The 22,620-nt window shown below is 50.4% G+C and overlaps 1 protein-coding gene across 1 annotated transcript; it reads right to left on the bottom strand.

Annotated features, from left to right (window-relative positions):
- Positions 1-8,589: 8,589 nt before the first annotated feature.
- Positions 8,590-22,323, bottom strand: LOC311579872 (E3 ubiquitin-protein ligase TRIM65-like). Its single transcript, XM_084750820.1, has 9 exons — positions 22,209-22,323; positions 16,790-17,067; positions 16,640-16,683; positions 15,658-16,322; positions 12,203-12,298; positions 11,761-11,994; positions 10,823-10,985; positions 10,579-10,641; positions 8,590-9,978 (listed from the first exon to the last, which is right to left on the bottom strand). The coding sequence occupies exons 2-9, from the start codon at positions 16,897-16,899 to the stop codon at positions 9,422-9,424; spliced, it is 1,932 nt and encodes a 643-aa protein (XP_084606946.1). The 5' UTR covers positions 16,900-17,067; positions 22,209-22,323; the 3' UTR covers positions 8,590-9,421.
- Between the last annotated feature and the right edge of the window lie 297 nt (positions 22,324-22,620).

Here is a 22,620-nt window from a genome sequence, read left to right as displayed (position 1 = left end):
TTTGTTTTTCGAGATAGGGTTTTTTTTCCGTGTAGCCTTGGCTATCCTGGACTCACTTTATAGACCAGGCTGGCCTCAAACTCACAGAGGTCTGCCTGCCTCTGCCCCCCTGAGTGCTGGGATTAAAGATGTACACCCCCACACCCAGGATGCACAGTCCTCTGGGCTCTGCATTGGGATTCACAGTGAAGCCAAATGCTGCTTTGTGAAACGGGGTGCCCTGGGGCAAGGCCCAGGCTCAAGCCACTCTATGGCCATCACTTAGAGCAGAGCAAACACGGAACATGGGTCTCCACACATACAATGTCCTTACTGTCTCTCTTCCTGGCCTATCCTGCTGTCCTACCAGAACAGGGCTTCTATTTGCATATTCTTTTTTTTTTCTAAACATCTATTTGCATATTCTTGCCCCTCCCCCCAGCCTCCCCGTTTTCAAGATAGGGTCTCTCTGTTACACAAAGCCCTGGCTGTCCTGGACTCTCTTGGTAGATCAGGCTGGCCTCGAACTCACAGAGAGCCGCCTGCCTCTGCCTCCCAAGTGCTGGGATTAAAGGGCGTGTGTGCCACCACGCCCAGCTACTTGCATGTTCTTACACAGCCAGAATTCCCCCACCAGGTGCAGCTCTGCCATCCTAGACAGTCCCGGCCTTGCTATTTATCCCCGGAGGCCAGGGATTTGCTTTAGAGAAAGCCTTCCTCAAAGCACCACAGTCCTCAGGCACCCCATGCTTTGGAAGCCAGGCCTAGGAGAAAGGCTTTCCTGGGTCTTCGCCCCCCACTGAAGTCTCCACAGTCAGGAAGGGACCCTGTAGACCCACCAACAGGGCTGCTGTGGGCACTTTCTAGAACGTAGAGACTGTTCCACTCCCTCTAAGCCTATGGCCAGCTGCCTCCTGCTCCTGCTACAGGGACTTTGAGTTACTTTGGGGGTGAGGCAGGGACAGGTGGAGAATCCTGGCAGGGAGGAGGGTTGGGCTACAAGTTGTAGTGCTGGGACCCACCTTCCTACCTCCCCAGGAAGTTCAGGTGGGATTTCTGAAGGAGATTTGGTCTCATGGGGATGTTGGGGGCAACTGGCCAGGGACCATGGTAACTTTCACTGTCTAGAGTCAGGATTAAGGAGCATTTGCGTATCACTTAATTTGCATACTCCAAAGACACACTGTTTTTTTTTTTTTGGCTTCAAGGTCCAAGGACTAGGCATGGGAAAGTCCCAAAGAGACTGCTCCTCTGTGCCGCTCAGGTGGCTTCCGGGTGAATGGGGCTGCTAAGACTGATGCCCTGAGTTCAATGCTTAGGTCTGCTGGGATGGGAAGAGAGAGCCAGTTCCCACAGCTGTTCCTCAAACCCTGTTTGCCCTGCCTGGCCAGAACACTGAGATCTGGTTCCCAGCACTCACATTGGGCAGCTCACAACCGTCTGGACTCCAAGTCTAAAACTTTTTTTTTTTTTTTGGTTTTGGTTTTTCAAGGCAAGGTTTCTCTGTGTAGCTTTGGCTGTCCTGGACTAACTTTGTAGACCAGGCTGGCCTTGAACTCACAGGGATCCCCCTGCCTCTGCCTCCTGAGTGCTGGGATTAAAGGCGTGCACCACCACCACCCGGCTGTAAAACATCTTAAACCCTCTTCTGGCTTTTTCAGCCACGTGCAAACACACACACACACACCAAGGTAAATCTTAAAAAAAAAAACAAACACACCAGCCAGGCACTGTAGCTCTTGCCTTTAATCCCAGCACTTGGGAGGCAGAGGCAGGTGGATAACTTGTTGTGAGTTCCAGGCTAGCTTGGTCTACAAAGAGAGTTCCAGGACAGCCAGGGCTATTTCAGGGAGAAACCCTGGCTTGAAAAACCAAACCAAACCAAACCAAAACAAGTTCAAAACAAAACAAAACAAAACAAAACACAAACAAGATGGGTGACTCCGGAGGACCACCCAAAATTGACCTCTGGTCTCCACGCATATGGGTACATATTTACATTGCACCCACACACATAAACACACACACATACATCAATTAATTAGTCAATTAATTAATTAAATGAAACTCACAAGCATAAAGAACTCTCTCAACTCAAGAGTAGAAAAACAAATAACTCTACTAAAACAATAGACATGTGGTGGTGTAGCAGTAGGATGTGTTGGTATACTCCTAGCACTTCACACCAGAGGAGGGGTAGCTTCACACCAGAGGGGTAGCTTCACACCAGAGGGGTAACTTCACACCAGAGGGGTAGCTTCACACCAGAGGGGTAGCTTCACACCAGCTCTCTCTCTCTAACTCTCTCTCTCTCTCTCTCTCTCTCTGCCATTCTGGACTTGCTTTGTAGACCAGGCTGGCCTCAAACTCACAGCGATCCACCTACCTCTGCCTCCTGAGTGCTGGGATGGAAGGCGTGCGCCACCACGCCCATCTTCTTTCTCTCTTTTCAAGACAGAGTTTCTTTGAGTGGCCTTGGTCACCTCTGTAGACCAGGCTGGCCTTGAACTCTGAGAGATCCACTGGACTCTGCCTCCAGAGTGCTAGGATTAAAGGCATGCACCTCCATCACCTGGCTGGCCCATGTGGCAGAAAAAAAAAATGACTGGCAATAATATCAATATACCATAGACCAGCATGATATCATCGTATCTGATGGTTGGTTACCCAGAAAACCGGACATCTATGTATGCATGGTTTCTTCCTATCTGTGGGATACTTTGCCCCACAATCTTTCTCTTTACCTATAGCATTCAGGTGTCACCTTTGGGGCCTCTTCCAAAGTGAGGTGTCCATCTGTCATATGCTGGCTCTCTCACATTAAACTCCATAAGAGTTGGCAGTTCCCAACACTTAGCAAGTTCTGAGGCCCAGGGTAATTAAAAACTAACACTAACAAGGACCAGGAACTAAGGCGGGCTCCTTGTCTCTGGGCTAGTCATCCAGAGTGCCCTCTACTGGGACATCAGGACCTCAGACTGTCTGGGTTTTAATGGGGCTGGTTGCTGGGCTGCCTCCTTATATGTGGGGCCCTCCCTTCTGCACCTGTCCCACAGAGTTAACGGGGCTCCTTCTCTCAGACTTCTGTCTGCATGGCAACCATTTTAACTTTTAAAAATTACATTTTCTGGGGCTAGAGAGATAACTTAGGGGTTAAGAGTATTTGTTGCTCTGACAGAGGACCTGAGTTTGGTTCCTGGCACCCTCATTGGTGGCTCACAACCACCTGCAACTTTGGCTCCTGGGAGATCTGACACCCCCTTCTGGCCTCCCCAGGTACTGCACTACGAAAAGCATGAAGATACACATTCGCCCAAATTTGGAACCCATAGGAAGCCAGCCGGTGAGGAGAGAGAAAGCAAAATAAAAGTGGCGGAAGATACCCCTTGGGCCCAAGCTGTAATAGGGAAGGGAAATGTCCATGGTTCACCATGGGGGTGGAGGTCTTAACCGCAGAGCTGCTGGGATTGGGGAAGGTACTGAAACAGGAAAGATCGTCACACAGCCTCAGCCTGAGTGAGCAGAAGCAAAGGAACTGGGCGATAGAACCACCCATCCCTTCTTGAGACAAAGGTTGTAGCAACTCAGGGGATATGAAGAAAACAATTTCACCAATGCGCTGGCTCAGGTGGGGTTACTGATGGCTGAGGTCCCCATGCATATGTGGGACTGGAAGACAGTGGCTGAGGAACAGGGAGTGTGTGATGCTCAGTTCACTGGGTCAGATAGGGTGTGCTCACATGAAAAAAAAGTTAAGCCGGACAGTGGTACAGGCCTTTAATCCCAGCACTATGGAGGCAGAGGCAGGTGGATCTCTGTGAGTTCGAGGCCAGCCTGGTCTACAAAGCAAGTCCAGGACAGCCAAGGCTACACAGGGAAACCCTGTCTCAAAAAACCAAAAAACCAAAAAAAAAAAAAAAAAAAAAAGGATCTCTTCCTTTAAGCCAGGCATGGTGACATATGCCTTTAATTCCAGCACTCAGGAGGCAGAGGCAGGCGGATCGCTGTCAGTTGGAGGCCAGCCTGGCCTACAAAGTGAGTCCAAGACAGCCAGAACTGTTACACTGAGAAACTGTGTTTCAAATAACCTTCCCCCCAAAATTTCCTCCTTTCAGATACCTGTAGTTTGTGTGTCAAGTTAATATAAAACCAGTCCAGCATGCATGGTGGCATACAACTTTAATCCCAGCACTTGGGAGGCAGAGGTAGGTGGATCGCTGTGAGTTCAAGAACAGCCTGGTCTACAAAGTGAGTCCAGGACAGCCAGGGCTACACTAAGAAACCCTGTCTCGAAAAACCAAACCAAACCAAAAAAACAAAAGATCAGCCAGCACAGTTATACTAGCTGGGCTGCAGCCTGTAAGTCATTCTACTAACCCTCCCCTTCCTGCTCCCCCTCACATGTTTAAGTGAGATTCATCCTGTAAATTCTGTTACTCTAGAACCCTGACTGAGGCAAACAGGGAGCTGTGGGCCGGGGGGGCTTTGCTGAGTTCTCTGGTGAACATTTTCTTCATGAGGTAAGAAAGGTTCCAGAAGAACTGAATGGCATAGGGCTAGCATGTCAATTAGGTTGAAAGGCGCCAGAGCAGACGATTGGTCTGTCTCAGTTACTTGAAAGCAAATGTGGCAGGACTGAGACAGAACTCGGGAGAAGACTGGAAGCCCAATGTGTGTGAGAGGCTCTGGAAGCTGTTACAAGCCCAGGCAACCACACACCGATGGTGTGAACAAAGGAGTGCATGGCACCGTGGTGCAGGTGAAAAGGACTCAGCGTGTCCCAGGAGTAGGCAGTTCCTGTGTGCAGTTCAGCATATGCTGTGTATGTCTCTCCCCCTAGAAAGAACATTCTTAGGGGCAGGAGAACGGTCATGCAGCCCGGGGGCCCTGCCAACAGTCAGGTGCAGCTAATGGAGAGGCAAGGGGCACAGCTCCAGCGCGAAGCCTGTCACACCTGGGAAGCCAGCTTGAGCAGCAGGCCCGAGAGCATGCAAACATTTTCCATTCCTGCCACTCAGGCAAGGGCAAGCCTGCCCCACCTAGCTTACTGGGGACAGGAGGTGCACAGCGGCCATGGAAGCACCAGGGTGCCCACAGGTGCTGTTTTTTTTTTTTTTCTCGAGACAGGGTTTCTCTGTGTAGCCCTGGCTGTCCTGGACTCACTTTGTAGACCAGGCTGGCCTTGAACTCACAGAGATCCACCTGCCTCTGCCTCCCTGAGTGCTGGGATTACATGTGTGCGCCACCATACCCAGCTATGATAACATCTATATGGTTGTTGTTGATGGCTGCTAACATTTCTTTTCCTTTCTTTCTTCATTCCTTCCCTCTTCCTCCTCCTCCTTCTAAACAAAGTCACATTCTGTAGCCCTGGCTATCCTGAAACTATGTAGACCAGGCTAACCTCAAACTCACAGAATCCACATGCCTCTTTCTCCCAAGCTTTGGCATTAAGGGTGAGTGCTACCACACCCAGTTAAATCTATCTTTTCTTCTTCTTCTTCTTCTTCTTCTTCTTCTTCTTCTTCTTCTTCTTCTTCTCCTCCTCCTCCTCCTCCTCCTCCTCCTCCTCCTTCTCCTTTCTCTCTCTCTCTTGTCTTTTTGAGCTGGGGTTTCTCTGTGTAGCCCTGACTGTCCTGGAACTCACTGCCAGACTCCAGAGTGTGCTGGGATTAAAGGCAGACACCACCATCACCCAGCAAGTGTTCCGCCCCCCCCCCCCCCCCCCCTGGTTCAAGACAGGGTTTCTCTGTGTGTAGCCTTGCCTATCCTGGACTTGCTTTGTAGACCAGGCTAGCCTCGAACTCACAGACGTCTGCCTGCCTGCTGCTGCCTCCCCAGCGCTGGGATTAAATGCGTGCGCCATCACCACCTGGCGTGTTTTCTTAAAATGTCATATTCTTCTATCCATTCTAATAAACCAAACCCGAGTTACCTCATTACAAGTTATTGGGCAGGAAAGTGCTTGAGGCCCCACAAACCACACTACTACCAAAACCGTTGGTCACGTGCCAGAACCAGATGTTACAACCCATTGCAGAAGATGCCACATGTTTTGGTTAAGGGCATCAAGAGATCATGCTGCAACTAAGCTAATTAGAAGCTCCTTGACCCCCCCCATCTCCCCCCTTACAAGTTGAATCAGTACTTCACCCATGCGTCTTGTACCAGAACAGAAAAGGAGTCTACTGTGCTGAGCCTTGAGCCACCTAGGGGATATGTGTGGATCCCTGGACCAAGTTGAGCAGTGATCTGTGTCACCTCTAGCTCTGTGTGTTGCTATGGGAGAGAAAAGTATCATGGGCCTTGTCCTCCTGGCAGGAAGATGCGGTGTCTAGAAACAGCTGGCAGGAAGCCAGAAGCAGTTTAAGTGGTGGCTTTGTGCTTCTGGCTGTTTGCTACCTACTTTGGAAAGGCTGAGGCCCTAAACAGGTGTATGTAGTTCAACATTTCATTTGCAGAGCTGGTGCACATGCAACAGGCATGCTGTCAGTGTCCTAGCCTGACTTCCAAGCACTGTAAACATTCCATGTCCCTGTGCAACCTCCAAATAGAGTTAGGTAACCAAACCCCTTGCCTGGGGCTCAAAACTTAAGTCAGCTGAGCAGGGTGGCACACACCCTTAACGCGATTCCCCACTTCCTGACCTGAGGAGACCTCGAATCCCCACAGCAGATACATACGCTCTCCCAAATGCATGCTCTTTTGAAGTCAGGGAGAAGGGCTGAGAGGTCTGTCAACCCCTGCTCACGGGTCACAGTCTGGAGGATCTTCAGCCTCAGGGAAGATGGAAATAAGATGACCAGGCTGGCCTAGAATTCCGAGATGCACCTGCCTCTGCCTCTCGAGTGATTAAAGGAACGTGCCACAACCACCGCCCAGCTAGACTTTGGCCAGAGCCAAGGGTCCAAGAAGGGCCAAAGGATGCAAGCGGATCATCTCGTTCCCATCGGTAGCAAGCAGAGAGAACTGGAAAAAGAAGGCCAGGACCTGGCACAGAACCTTCCACACCTCCCTCCAGCCAAGGAGAGGCTAGTTATTCGGGATGCCCTGGTAGAGGTCCTTCCCGGTGTATAAAAGCTGTGCTGCATTTTCCCTGGAAGGGAATCTTAGGGAGGGCATTCCAGAGTGAGTTCCCCTGTTCTGCCTCTTCACCTGGGGTGGGAATGGGGCGGGACAAGGACACAGTCATTCTAGAATGCTTTGCTGACCTCGTCACTGCAAGTCCCCCTCTATGTGATCCATGGCTAAATTGACATTAATATATTTGCACTTCCCTACCGGACATAGTATCATTCATGCACAAGTGATTTTTGCCCCCTGTGCTGGAGAGTGAGCCCAGGGCTTTGAGCATGTTACTCTGAGTGACATCCTCAGCCGGGGACCCGCATGATGTGCACCAATCAGAGCAAAGGAATTACAAGGTCCATTTCCTCCAATATTATTTCTTAACCTCTGGGACACTTTCTCCTGTGAATTGTGTGTTGAGCTATAGCCAAAGGGACTCTAATATTTTGTTGTACTGATCTGGGAACCCCCCTCCAGGGATACCATGTGAAGTGCTAAGGAATCCCCAAATAAGGAACCCCCAAATAAAGAGCAAACGTTTAAGAAAGTAGTAACACCCTCCTGTCTTTGGATGTGTGTCCCAGGACACCGTGGCTTGCACACATCATCCCATAGCTATGTGTCCAGGGGAGCCAGGAGGGTTGGCAAAGCAAGGTTGGTCAGCTCCCTAGAGGGGAAGGGACGACTTTGTCACCCCACTGTCTACCTGGGCTGCACATATTCCTCCTTAGGTATTCCTGCCCTCAGCACAGCTGTAAAGGACACTCTGCCCTCCTCTGGTCCCTGTCACACTTGTTTCATTTCTTTTTGTTCCCTTAGCTTGCCATGCCATTGAGGATGACCTCAAAGTTGTCATCATCGAGAGTGCCAGGATTACAGGTGCGTGCTATCAGGCCTGGCTCCTTCCCAGTCTTTTATTATTTATTTATTTATTTATTTATTTTTGGGTGGGGGGTGGGGGGCGGGTCTCATTATGTAGCCTGACTTGTCTAGAACTTGCAGCAATCCTCCTGCCTCAGCCTCCTGAATGATTGAATCCACTATGCCCCAGGTGACTCTTCTCCTGACCCAGGAAGAATGAGTCAGGTGCCAGGGGGTGGGGGTGGGGGTGGGGTAGGGGGCGGGGCATGATCTACGCATCAGGAATAAAGAAAGGCTCTCTCCTCAAAAAAAAAAAAAAAGGAGGGACGCGGGTTCGCAGCCTTGGCCCCTACAGGAACAGTAGCTGAAATATACGGAAGACTCTAGAGAACGAAAGGAGAAAACAGGCTTACTAGTTTCTCCAGGAACAGGCAGGGCAGGGGTTGAATATCCAAGTGCCCTCGCGGTGGGGTACCACCTAGTCTGGCCGCCAACTGCCTTGCCCTAGGGGCTTTCTCTCTTATGACCTTAATCAGCTCGTAGATCATTAACTCGGCTAAGGCCTTGGTGTAAACCCACAGGAACCTGTGGCTGGCTGAGTCTGGAAACTCTGAGTACTTTCCCCCTGGACAGGAACCCTTGGCAGGTGGGGAGGGGCTGGGGGGCTGGGGGCTGTGGCAGGTGGGGGGTGGGGTGGGGGTGGGGGGTGGGCGGGGCTTCAATCCAACAGGCAGGGTCGCCTAACAGGGGCCTGGGCCTGGCGGTGGACGAAGCTGCTCGCTGCACACACGTCCCAGCCCACTCGGCAGGGAGGGAACCACGCACAAACCATAACTTTGAGGATGGGAGGTGTAAACTACCCACTCCTTATCCACAGCCTTCTGTGCTGCAAAACGCTGACTGACGGAGCCACTTTGCTCTAGTGAGTAGGGTAAAACTGTTGTCGTCACCACCACCAACCTGGACCTAGGTCCTCAGCCTACTGGTCTTGATCTTAAGATAGAGCTGGGCTCCGGGGTCCTAACCTTCCAGTCCCCACAATAAGCTAGACCTCTGTCAACCCTCCCATCTCTGTCCTGTGCTACCTCACAGTATGGCTACCTGGAGAGAAAGGTCCCTTGGCTCAAGCCTTGCCCAGTCTGAAGCTTCACAGCCTTTGAAGGCACTGGGAAGCGACAAGGATGGGCCTGAGAAGCAAGGCCTAGGGTTGCCAATAGGGTGGGGAAGGGGCAGTGAATATTTAAAGCAGGATTTCTGCCCTCTGAAGGACACGGGCTATTGCCATCCCCAGGAGCCCTCCAGTCTGGTTCAGAGCCCTTCCGATGTCATGGAGAAAGTCAGTATCTAGAATTTCCAGGCAGGTGCCACAAACGGAGGCTGGGGAGCGGGTGGGCCACCCACTTCATTCCGGGCACAGGGGACCACGCAGGGAGCCACTCTGTCTGCACTTCTGCCCGGTCAGTACGTAGAGTCTAACTTTATTGGCAGGCAGCCTGGGCCGGCGGGCGCTGCCTTATGCCTCGGGGTACTGCTTGAGTGTGAGGGAGGCTCCGCTGCTAACCATGACCGCTGGGTACAGAGGTTCCCGGAAGGAGGTGAAGAACCGATACAGGAGGCTCGTGCCGCCTGCCACGCCGTAGAAGGATAGGCAGCCGGCGCCGAAGTCCAGCGATACACCGAGCGTGTGGTGATAGGAGCCGTGCAGCACCGTCTGCGTGTTGTTGTGCCACACGGAGAACTTGAGGGAATCCCACTCCAGACACCAGGAGTAGGAGTTGCGGCCCAGAAGGTAGACAATGTTGCGACGCGAGCGACCGGCCAGCGGAGGGTTGTGGCGGTAAGTGACTCCCAGGCACATCCATGAGTTGGACACCTCGGCCTCCCAGTAGTGACAGCCTTCAGCCAGGCCTGGGCAGCACAGCACCTGGGGCCACTGATTGAAAGCCGGTAAAGGCTTGTTGGTGGGCGAAGGCTCCAGGAGGATGCCCAAGTTCAACACCGAGTGTGTTTCCTTGAACAGGAACAGCTCGTCGCTGGCTGTGGCAGGGTCGAAGTTCAGATTGCAATAGTCTGGGGGTTGGGAATGGAGGCACAAAGGAGCCAGGGTCATTGCTCCTAGAGCAGGGGCCTGGCCTAAGAGCTGCTGTTTGCAAAGACCTCAGAGGCTGCTTCCCACCCAGGTTCCTAGAGGCAGCACCCTCTCTAACTACTGGTTTGCTTTCATTTACTTAATTTTTGTTGAGCCCGGGTTAGTCCAGGCTGACCTTGAACTTGTGCCTTGACCTTTCATGGTGCCAGGTCACAGTCAGTTTGACTCCTTCAAACAGCCCAACTCACCACGCTCACCTGTAATCCCAGCACCCGGGGAAACAGAGGCAGACAGAGCTCTGTGAGTTCAAGGCCAGCCTGGTCTACAAAATGAGTCCAGGACAGCTAAGCCTACACGGAGAGACCCTGTCTCCAAAAAAACAAACCAACGGGAAAAAACTGTCTAACTCTGGCAGAGCTGCAGCACACAGCCTGGAGGAATTACATCCCCGTGCCATGTTGGACTTTTCTGGAGGGGCTGGGAACAGAAAGTGCTCTGGAGCCCCAAAGGCAGGTGAGGCAGGCAGTCAAGACAGCAACCTCCTCCCTTCTCCCAGGGTGGCCTCTGGTTTGAAAACTCACACTGAAGTAGTGTCTTCTGGTCCACAGCTGGGGGCAGCACCTCATAGGAGTTCATCCTGATGCCTGGGGGAGACGGACAAAGCTTTGCTGAGCCCAGCATCTTCCCAGAGAGAGGCTTGGCCAGTTCCAGGGCCTCGTGGGACCTGGGAAGGGTTGCACGCAGCCAGGCCGGGCTCCACAACCGCTGGAGGTAGGAAGGTGCCACTCGCAAAGCTACAGGACCCAAGACCTCTCAGAGACTGACCTTTCAGGAGTAGCTTGTTGACAAAGCTGAGGCCTATGTCCAGTAGCCTGGTGCGGAGCTGGGCCAAGGTCTCCGGCAACTGAAGGAAGCTCTGCGTCTCCTCACAGTCGGCGCCCATCAACGGTTCCGAGCAGGTAGGGAGGTGCTTCAGTCTGGGAAACTCCTGTGTACAGAGAGGGCAGCTAGTATCCTGGTAGTCAGGGCTCAGGTACCTGCCGGGGGTGCCTCCATTGCCAGGTGTGGGAGAGTCCCGTTTTCAAATGTGAGCATCCTTCGCCTGGTTGTCTGGACAGCTTAGGTTAGGGCTGTGGTCTGGCTGCTGTAGAAAACACCTGGAGGATCTCAGTTGAGCTGCTAATTGCCCATAACGATCATTGCTAAGTTTATCCTGCTGTCCAGAGAGGGACAGGCTAAGCAACGGTCTTTGAACTCTGTTTAGGGGCGTGAGGGCAGTTTAAGGAAGGTCCCAATCAGAGGGGCTGGTCCCTGCCACTTTCTGGTCATAGCACTTCCTAGACCTTACTACCTTCACTTCCAACCCCCACCTTGAAGTATCCCCGGGACCATGGATGAAGAGGACTATGGATTTCTACACATAGACTGGCTTGACCTCACTCCTGCCTGTGGTTTGGGGTGGGGGTGGGGGTGGGGGGATAGGGGGAGATTACACTACACACTCAGATTCCCAGGGCACTTCCTCATCTTTTCCTGAGACTCGAGAGCAGGACAGCTGGCCTCTTGCCGGCAGTACAGGCAAGAGCAGAGGGTGGTGGGGGGAGCTCAGGATGCTGTTCCCAGTCAGAGAGTAGGCAAGATGACGCAGGTCCGCATCACTTTGTCCCAGGCCTGGTACACCTCTCCCTGCTGTGTGTCAAGTAGAGGCCCAGGGCCTGGGGGGAGGGGCCTGGGGTGGGGGGACGACGACGACGGGGTCTTGCCTGTAGGAACTGCTCATCACTCCGGTTGGTGAGCAGACTGTGGAGCCAGACACTGTCCCCCTCCAACTTGAGGAGCCATTTGTGGCTTTGCTGGATAGAGTTGCTCAGCTTTCCCAGGGCAGCAGCCTCCTCTTTCTCCACGAATTCCAAGAGCTTTATCTGCAGCTGTTTAATCTCATGGAGGATCTCTGAGAAGCAGGTGTTCACCTCGTTTCGCATTGTCTGAATCAGTTTCTGGGGCGGATATGTGGGAAGCGTCCCTCAAGCCCACTCCCATACCCCACTAATCCGGTCCAAAGCCACCTCAAGCATCCATCCTTTTCTGTTCATTTGTGCACTGCTTTCCCTCCCCACAATCCCTTGTAGCTTCTGGGAGACCCCATGAGCCCCGTGGAAGACGCTGGGACAGCCTGGGCCTGGGGTAGCTGCTAGCCCGCCTTACCGAGAGAAAGCTCACTCGTCCCTGGTGGTTCTGGCTGTCTGAGGCAATAATGAGCATCTGGTTCTCCACATTGGCCTGAATCTTCCGAACTTCCACCTGTAAGGGGTGGTGGTTGGTCAGGCGGAAGCGAGTGAGCGCCCTGATTCAGAGAGTGGGCCTTGGGGAAACCTGACTGTCAATTCTAGAAGAAATGTACCCTTTGTACTCGTAGGCTTTAGTGAACCTAGGACCAGAATAAAAGGGCAGATGTCCCATCACTTAGGCCTCTGTTTTTGGTTTGAGGGCTGTGTGTGTGTGCATGTGTGTGTATGGGGCGGGCGCAGTTTCGAGACAGAATTTCTCTCGGTAGCCCAGACTCTCACTTGCCTTTGCTTCCCAAGTGCTGGCATTAAAGGTGTGCACCACCACTGCCTGGCTGGCTTCATTCTTAGGAGTCAGCTGCAGGACACAGAAAGGAGGTGGGCAGGGATCAGTGGTTTGAACTAGGTAGGAGGTGTTGAGGCCACACAGGGCAGAGCATGCATGCAGCTACCTAGGTCCCCCAGGGCAATGCTGCCCAGCTCCGGGACTTATATTATCGGCGTACAGGGAGAATGGTGCTTTGATGAGTTCCTGTATAGGAAATGGTGCTGACCAGCTGTAAATCCAGGCAGTGTTTCCTTCTGTTAAGAATCTCACAGCAGGGGGCTGGAAAGATGGCTCAGAGGTTAAGAGTACTGACTGCTCTTCCAAAGGTCCTGAGTTCAATTCCCAGAAACCACATGGTGGCTCACAACCACCTATAATGAGATCTGGTGCCCTCTTCTGGCCTACAGGTGTACATGCAGGCAGAGCACTGTATACATAATAAATAAATAAATCTTTAAAAAAAAAAATAGAGTCTCACAGCGGCCAGACATGGTGGTGCAGGCCTTTAATCCCAGCGCTCTGGAGGCAGAGGCAGGCGGATCTCTGTGAGTTCAAGGCCAGTGTGGTCTACAAAGTGAGTCCAGGACAGCCATTGGCTAACACAGAGAAACCCTGTCTCGAAAAACAAAAACAAAAAAAGTCTCACAGTGCAACAAACTAAACCATCTGTTTAATGATACGATTTTTTTTTTCCTGACATGAACTCTTTGTCTTACCAGACTGATGATGGTTGGTTATGTTAGATAACAGGGCTATTGACTGCACCAGATGGGTAGGCTAACTAAAAGGGCCAGGGGGCAGGGGCAGAGGCAGGGGCAGGGGCAGGGGCAGGGGCAGGGGCAGCGGCAGGGGCAGGGGCAGGGGCAGGGGCAAAGGCAGAGACAGGCCGATCTCTTTGAGTTCCAGGCCAGCCTGGTCTACAGAGTGAATTTCAGGACAGCCAGGGCTACACAAAATATTTAAGAAGCTCATTAAAATTTGGAAGTAGAATGAACAGCCAGGTACTGAGGAGGTGCAGACCAGAAGTTCAAGGTCATCCTCAGAGAGAGTTCAAGGCTACTGGAGACCCTGCCTGGGTGGGTGGCAGGAGTAGAAGAAGAGAGGAAGTTAACCAACTTAAGCTGTAATTTGTGTGTGTGTACATATATGTGTTTGTATGTATACATATGTATGTGAATGCATGTATATGTTGAAGCCAGAGGACATTAGATGTTTTCCTCAATCACCTGCTGCTGTATTTTCTTTTTGGAAGAAAAAATAGCCAGGCAGTGGTGGTGCACACCTTTAATATTAATACGGGAGACAAAGGCAGGTGAATCTCTGAGTTCAAGGCCAGCCTGGTCTACAGGATAGCCAGGATTACACAAATAAACCTTGTTTTGAAAAACCAATGTGTAGGGAACGGGAGAGATGGCTCAGAGGTTGAGAGCACTGGCTGCTCTTCCAGAGGTCCTGAGTTCAATTCCCAGCAACCACATGGTGGCTCACAACCATCTATAGTGAGATCTGGTGCCCTCTTCTGGCACGCAGGTGTGCATGCAGACAAAATACTGTATGTATAGTAAATCTTGTTTTTTTTTTTTTAAAGAAAAACCAATGTGTGTTTATATATGTATGTATGTATGTGTATTATGCATATTTTAAATTATTTGTATAGTGTTTTGTATGCATGTATGTATGTAGATGTACCATATGCTTGCCTGGTATCAGATCTCCTGGGACTGGAATTATAGAAGGTTGTGGTGCTAGAAACTGACCCTAGGTCCTCTGCAAGAACAGTGCACTCCCTGTGTGCCTGGGGGCTGTGGCAGTCAGAGAAGAATACTGGATCCCCTGGAACTAGAGCGTGAGCCAGCATCTGGGTGTTGGGGACTGAACCCAGGTCTCTTCACCCTTCTGGCATGCAGTTCCGTAGGCTTCCTAATTAATTTGCCCTGCCAATGCCTTCCCATGCCGTGGCATAACCCATCATGTTAGCAGCTGCTCAACTTCAAAAATTATCATCATGGGGGGGGTGTGCATGCCAAAGCTCACACATGGATGTCTATAAACACTTGGTGGAGCTGGTTCTCTCCTCTCTCTCTCTCTCTCTCTCTCTCTCTCTCTCTCTCTCTCTAGACATAGTCTCTCTTTGTAGCTCTGGCTAGTCTGAAATTCACTATATAGACCAGGCTGGCCTTGAACTCACAACCAACTGTCTCTGATTCCTAGATGCTGGAATTGAAGGCGTGCACCACCCCACCCCGCTCTCCTTCCACTTAGGTCTTGAGGGTCCTGAGGATGGAGCTTAGATATCAGGGTAGCAAGCACCTTCCCCGACCCCTCATCCGTCTTCCTGGCCCCGCCTGTCTTTTGTAACGGGTTCTCCTTTCACCTCTAAAGTACCTGGTTTGAGCTGCGTTTCTTTCTGTTGGACTTCAGGCCTGGGACAATCAGCTGGGACAAGAGCCTTTTGAACCCAGGCGGACCTGCTGTCGAGGTTCTCCCAGCATCCCTCTGTCCCTACCTGCTGCAGGGCCTGGCCGGCATACCCAGTCCTCTACCCCGACCTTTGCAGCCCAGTGGCCGGGCTTCACTAAATAATTCAGACACTTTGGTTCTCCCTCTCCTCCCCGCCCCTTGCCCCACCCCCATCCCCCTGTGCGCTGCTCACTTTCTTTCTCTTCCCCTGATTTTTGTCCTCCCCCTGCATGGCAACTTCCCTGGCCCCCTTTCTTGGGACCTCCTAACCCAAAAACCTGCATTTTTAATTAATTAATTAATTTATTTATTTATTGTTGTTGTTTTTCCCCCGAGACAGGGTTTCTCTGTGTAGCCTTGGCAGTTCTGGACTCATTCTGCAGACCAGGCTGGCCTCGAACTCACAGCGATCCTCCTGCCTCTGCCTCCCGAGTGCTGGGATTAAAGGCGTGCACCACCACCGCCCAGCAAAAGCCCGCATTTAAATACTTCGACGTGTCACGATCCCTATTGCTTTCTTTCAAGGAAATGCGACCGATCAACTCCGAGAGCCCTGAGCATCCATCCCTTTCCTCAGCCCTCCTCACCTCCTTGCGGGCCCGTTCATCCTCCAGGGAGATGGTGTCATGGTTTTTGTGCTCCTCAAGCAGGCAGGTTCCGCACACGCTGCTGCCCTCTGTGCGGCAGTACAGCTGCCGAAGCTTGCGGTGCTTGCGGCACAGGCGGTTCTTGAGGTCCCACACAGGCTCCAACAGCTGGTGGTCCTGGAACACCTGGTCTTCAAAGTGGGTGCGCAGGTGCTTCTCGCATAAGGAAGCCATGCATTGCAGGCACGACTTGATCGCTTTCAGCTTCTGTGGGGAACAGAAGTCGCAGGGCACGTCTGTGGGGCCAGCCAGGTGCCTCAAGGGCCCCTTGGTCTGGCCCTTGGCCTGCATGAAGCAAGTCACCATCTCCCCAAGGATGACATTCTTGCAGAGGCGGGGTCTGGTGGGAAAGGTCTCTCTGCACTGGGGGCAGTAGTAAGTCTCCCCAGTGGCACCCTGGTGGTCCCAGAAGTCCTGAAGGCAAGTCATGCAGAAGTTATGGCCACAGGCTGTGGTGACTGGGTTGCAGAACACCTCCAGGCAAATGGGACAGAGGATTTGTTCTTCCAACATGTGTTGACTGCTGTTGCTGTTCATCAGGAGCTGGATTTGGGCTCTGGAGGCTTGGGAGGAGAGCTGGGAGGGGAGTTGGTCCTGGGATGACCCTGAGAAGACAGAGAAAAACCCAGGCATGGCAGGGGCCCGGGGCACGGCACCTTCTACCAAGCATCTTTGTTTTTTTACCATGGGCGTGTTTCTTTTTTATACCATTCCCTTGGAAGCAGCTGTTTGGCCATGGGCTGCCGGGGGTGTGTGTGGCTGTGGCATCAGCCAACGCCCCATGGGGTGGGCACTGAGAATCATATTTCCTGGCCCCAGCCCCAGTTCTGGGTAAGATGGTAAGAGGCAGAAAGGACAGGACGACACGGGGAGGGGCCGCCTCCTTGGCACTTAGGAGGGAAAGGCAGAAGCGTCAACTCACGTGAGATCTTCCTCATGTTAGCAAGAGCCAGATACTTTGCTACCCTGAGGCAAAAAGGAAAAGCCGGATGGACACTCCACTACCAGGAACTACCCGAGCCTCGCTCACCAGCTTCTGGGAGTGTCTCCCTTCTGTCCCCTTGTGTCCTACCTGGTGGCTGGTGACCGCTGCCTTCTCACCTTTCCCTGAAGCTGCTGTTTCATGGTCTTTGTACCCAGATGCCCTGTCCTTGAGGATGACCCACATTGTGCTGATGTCATAATCCAGCTGCAGCTAGCCCTTGCACCCTGCCTGTGACATCATCGGGGCACAGGTGTGCCAGGGGACAGGCCACGGTGCTGATGCATTCTGCTCCTGCGTATGAATTTTCAGCCCCTCCGTCTCCATCTCTCTGGCACTTGCAGTTGATGTAATATCCACTCATATTGCTGACCAAAGAGGAAAAATAGCCAGTGGGCTGCCAGAGGGTCCCAGGAGCTTGTTTTTTTTCTCTGAAGTGCAATTCTTTTTTTCTTTTTGGTTTTTAGAGACAGGGTTTGTCTGTGTAACAGGCCTGGAACTCTCTCTGTACTCTCTCTGTAGACCAGGCTGGCCTCGAATTTACTGAGATCCCCTTGCCTCTGCTTCCCAAGTGCTGGGATTAAAGGCGTGCGCCACCACGCCCGGCCCTGAAATGCAATTCTTGTGACTCAGAAGGACAAGGCCTCTTCTTGGGCTAACATAGAATCCAAGCCTCACTCTGGTATTTATTCTCCTCCTCTCTTCTTCAAAGATTTATTTGTTTTTATTTTATGTATGAGTGTTCTTTCTGCATGTGTGTATGTGCATCATATGCATGCAGTTCTTGAGGAGGCCAGAAGAGGGAGTCAGATCCCCCAGGAACTTGAGTTAACAGAGGATTGAGAGTCATTGTATAAGTGTTGGGAACTGAACCCAGGTCTTTTGCGAGAGCAGCAAGTGTTCCCAATCACTGAGTCATCTCTCCAGCATCCCCTTTTCTCCTCCTCCTCCCCCTTCCCCTCCTCCTCCTCCTCCACGCTGGTGATCAAACCCAGGGCCTTACACATGCGAGGCAAATGCTGTAGCCCTGAGTTACATCCCCAGCACAGGCCCAAGCGTGATCTTGTGGGAAAACCTGTCTGTCGGTTTCACATTATTTCCAACCCTTAGAAGGAAAAATCAGGCACGCGGAAGCTGGAGAGAACCGCCATTGTCCTGACTTAGTGGCTTCTTCTGAGTCTTATTTCCTGTCCTTCTGAACCCCACAGGAATAAGCCTCTAAAAAGTTTTCGACCATTATTCGGCTTCAAAACACTAGCCCGAATCCTCTTGTTGAGCAGAAGCAGGGAGCGGAAGGCGGCCTTTGCTCATCGTGGGGGTTCAAAGGAAGCATGGCAGCATCTTCTACTAATTACAGTGTCTGCTAAAAGTTCTTTGTGGAAATTTTGTGTGAGAGTAATGGAGTTCCTTTTCTTTGCGGTCCTGGGCATCAGACCTAGGGCCTGGTGTACACTGGACCCCATACTCCTCATATTCTGGGTCTTGAAAAGTTTCTGGACTCCCACTGACCAAAAATTAATCCAAAATCAAACGCAGAATGTATTCAAGGTGCTTGCATTAGCAACTTTAGTGCACACCTACCACGTGCAGTTTGCTCGAGGCATAGAGTTGAACCACAAACATTGCCTCACATGCCTCTGCCCCATTGGAGGCTGTTGTGTGTTGTGAAGTGCAGTGTTTTGACTGTACATATGTTCTGCTCTTATGGAAACAATGGTTTAATTACAAAAATACACAATTTAACTACTGCACTCCTCAGCATGTATCAAATCAGGATTCCATTAGAGCATGGTTGGTGTTCAGGTGTGAAACTGTGACCTTGTGTGTTCTGGGCAAGCGTGGTGGGCTGAGGTATCTCCTCCGCTGGTTACTTAGGGTACTCAGAATGGCTTTGACCTCATTGCATATCTAAAGATGGCCCAAATTCATCCCTGATCCTTCTGCCTTAGCCTCCCAAGTAGATGAGACTAGGAGAATGCTGGTCTTGGGCCCAGCTCCTCCCTACGCTCACCTCAGAGTGAGTATGTCTTCCTGTGCTATTTGGTAGGGTCGTCTTGCCTTAGTTTTCCAGTGTCTGGCCCTCGAGGCATGGACAGACTTGGCTGTCTTAGGGTAGGATCACACAGGGTTTTGTTAACTTTAAACTTTTTAAATGCTAACAAGAAAGGAATAACAGCTGCGGAGAGGGACAGCCATGGCCAAATAGAGAAACCCTGTCTTGAAAAACAAAAAGAGAGAGCGGGGGTTGGGGAGGCAACAGTTCATCAGATAGCTTGATAACTCAGTTCAAACTAATGTATAAAGACTAAAGTTTTCTTCTTAAATAAAAAGGATATCTTTGTTGTTTGGTATTAAAAATGCAGTTGAGGGCTGGAGAGATGGCTCAGTGGTTAAGAGCGCTGCCTGCTCTTCCAGAGGTCCTGAGTTCAATTCCCAGCAACCACATCTATAATGAGATCTGGTGCCCTCTTCTGCAGATAAAGCACTCATATACAATAAATAAAATAAATACATCTTTAAAGTGCAGTGGAGAGATTTAAAATGTTTTAAGCAACTTCAAAGGGTTACTACAGTTCAAATTTGTTTCATGAATCTCTAAAAGTATGGAGTAAGTTGGAGCTAAAATAAAATGTTTGAGTAGAGCCATGGTAGCCCATGCCTTTAATCCCATCGGAGACGACAGGGGATCTCTATAAAGCAGTTGTTTTTCTAAATTTTAGTGTTGCAAGGAACAGGGTCGTGACAGTTTCACACCTTTAATGCCAGCGCTTGGAAGGCCTCTGCCGTTCATCTCAATACCCAGGAGATAGAAGCATACAGATCTCTGAGCAAGTTTCAAGCAGAGAAAAATTTAGGTACAGGTGTGGTTGTTCACACCTTTAATCCCAGCACTTGGGAAGTAGAGGCAGGCACATAAGAATTACAATGCTTAAACTTAAAAAACTCTTTTTTTTTTAAACTTAAAAAACTCTTGCAAAAGACAAGCTGAGACTCAAAGTGAATGTCCTTTGTGACCTAAAAATAAATACACCTAAAGTTATATTTACTTTCAAATTTTCAAAAAAAATTTTTTTTTCTAATTTTCAATTGAAAGATAATACTTTTTTCTATTGAAAAAAAAAAAGCCTTAGGAAAGATATGACAAAAAAAAAAAAAAAAAAAAAAGGAAACCCCCAGAGTTAGGGTTGGAGTGGAGTTTTTATCTTTCCAGAAGAACAAAAGCATCCAACTAAGTAATCTGGAGACCACTGAATCTGGAGACCACTGGACAAGTGAAACATCTGAAGGAAAAGGACCAGATCCCAAAGAGAAGACAAGTATCCCAGATGATCCAGCCCCACAGACTAACTCAATAGCTGTTGCCTCAAAATTCTGCATCTTTAACAACTTCAAATGGCTAGCTAAGATGGTCCAGTATGGACTTCATTTAAGCCAGCACATAGAGACTGAACAGTAAATGCTATAGCTAGCTAGCTTTCTTTTTCTTTCTTCTTTCTTCTTTCTCTCTCTCTTTCTTCTTTTTTTTTTTTTCTTTCGAGACAGGGTTTCTCTGTGTAGCCTTGGCTGTCCTAGACTCACATTGTAGACCAGGCTGGCCTCGAACTCACAGGGATCCTCCCAAGTGCTGGGATTAAAGGCGTGCACCACCACCACCTGGCTACTTGACCATTTACCCAATTTCTGGGGGCCCCAAAAGGAAACTATGTTCCAAATCAGCAGGAAGCAATTTTAAGAGAACGATGCCCCATTCCCACGGTGGGGTGGGTGGTTTGGTCTTTTGGTGGGTGGTGGAAGTTTATTGTTATTTCGGTGGTTTGGTTTGCAAGTTGTTAATGGTCTTGGTCAGGGAGAAAAGAAGATATAGGAGGTTAGACTTAGACTTAGATCTCTCTCTCTCTCTCTCTCTCTCTCTCTCTCTCTCTCTCTTTTCTCTATCCTTAAGTAGGGAGAGAAGGGCTGAAAAGAAAAAGAGGGCCTGGCATGGTGGTGCACACCTTCAATCCCAGCACTCGGGAGGCAGAGGCAGGCGGATCTCTGTGAGTTCGAGGCCAGCCTGGTCTACAAAGCGAGTCCAGGACAGCCAAGGCTACACAGAGAGATCCTGTCTCAAAAAACCGAAAACCAAAACAAACAAAACAAAAAAGAAAGAAAAGAAAAGAAAAAGAGGGAACTATAGAAATAATATAAGAACAATAGGAAAAAAGGGTAGGTTATTGAACCCACTCTTATAGATCTTTGTATATTAATACAAAACTAAGGTTATAGTTGGTTGCATTAGTCTTTTGTACATTAATACAAAATTAAGGTTATATTTTGGTTACAGCATACTATGTATCAACTCTTTTTTAAGGTTTTGTACCTGTGTAATTCTTTTTTTTTTTTTTTTTTTTTGGTTTTTCGAGACAGGGTTTCTCTGTGTAGCCTTGGCTGTCCTGGACTCACTTTGTAGACCAGGCTGGCCTTGAACTCACATCGATCCGCCTGCCTCTGCCTCCCAAGTGCTGGGATTAAAGGCGTGCGCCACCACCGCCCGGCTGTGCCTGTGTAATTCTTAAAAATGTAACATGAAGATGGGAAGTTTAAGTCCTTTTGAAAGTTACTACCACAATCTGTTTAGAATAATTAAGAAATGCAAACTAAAGCTAGATGTGGTGGCTGTTTTGAAAAACCAAAAGAAAAAAAGAAAGAAAAAAAAAAAGCCAGGCATGGTGGCACATGCCTTTAAACCCAGCACTCAGGAGGCAGAGGTAGGCAGATCTCTGTGAGTTCTAGGCCAGCCTGGTCTACAAAGCCAATCCAGGACAGCCAAGGCTATAAGAAAAACCCTGTCTCAAAACAAACAAAACAGACAAACAAACAAAAAAGAAATGCAAACTTATAGTCAAGCAACCTTGTGGTTTTGCTAGGTACTAGTTTAGTTAAGCACAGATGTTTTCTCAGTTCATCAGTCAGTGTATTGCTAGAAACAAGAAATTCAGATATATTAGAGATAGTCTTCAAAAACCTCGTTGTCCCTATTGCTAGGCTGCAAGAGGCCCATTGTGGCTGGCTGCTTCTGTCTGGGTCATGGTCATCACATGTTGGACATGGTAGGGGAGAAACAGAGAGGCCCATCTGAACCTGAGGACCCAGATTACATTTCTAGCACCCACATTAGGCCGCTTGCAACCACCTGTAACTCCAGTCCCAGGTGATCCCAAAACCCTCATCCACCACTGTGAGCGCCGAGCACACACGTGGTGCATAGACATACAGGCAAACAAACACTCATACGAAAAAAACAAAAACAAAAACAAAAAACAAAATGAAAGAAACGCAAGCCGGAGGTTAGGGGCACTGGGAGTCCCGAGGCACCTTGGTCCAACTGGAGAGCAGTAGAACCAAGCCTTGGCTTTGCCCCTTTCTGCTTAATCTGCCTCAGCTATGTCATCCCCCTCCCCCTCCCCCACACACCCCCTCATCTCCCAAGACGTAAACCCACAGCAGGGGCTTCTACCAGTGCTCTTACCTGGCAAACCTTGACCTCCAGCATCCCTCTCTACATCCCTGGGAGCTAAGGAAAGCTTTGTGAGCCCCATCTGTCAGAATCTGCAGATCCCACCAGAAACCACACAGCGTGTGCTGCTTCTCAGTTTCCTTCTGGACTGACATCCTGTAATTCCTTGCTAGACCAAAGTGCCTGCGTACACAGCCACGCCCCCGGCCACGCCCCCATCCCCCATCCCCAATACCCCGCTGTTTCCAGAGTGAGTGCTGGTCAGAGCCATCCGGCCCTTGATTGTCAGTACCTCAGTATCTACTCTCTCATTACTGGCCCGGCTCCCTCTACTCCAGGACTGAGCCCTGTCTCTTCCTGAGAAGCAGATGGCTCGCCTTCCCCGCTGGGAGCCGGATGCGTTCCCAGCAGAGTGTCACATCAC

This window comes from Acomys minous, assembly GCF_964271855.1.
Source record: "Acomys minous genome assembly, chromosome: 12".
NCBI classification, from domain to species: domain Eukaryota; kingdom Metazoa; phylum Chordata; class Mammalia; order Rodentia; family Muridae; genus Acomys; species Acomys minous.
The sequence above is the reverse complement of the archived record's forward strand: the minus strand, read 5'-3'. Positions and strand labels throughout refer to the sequence as shown.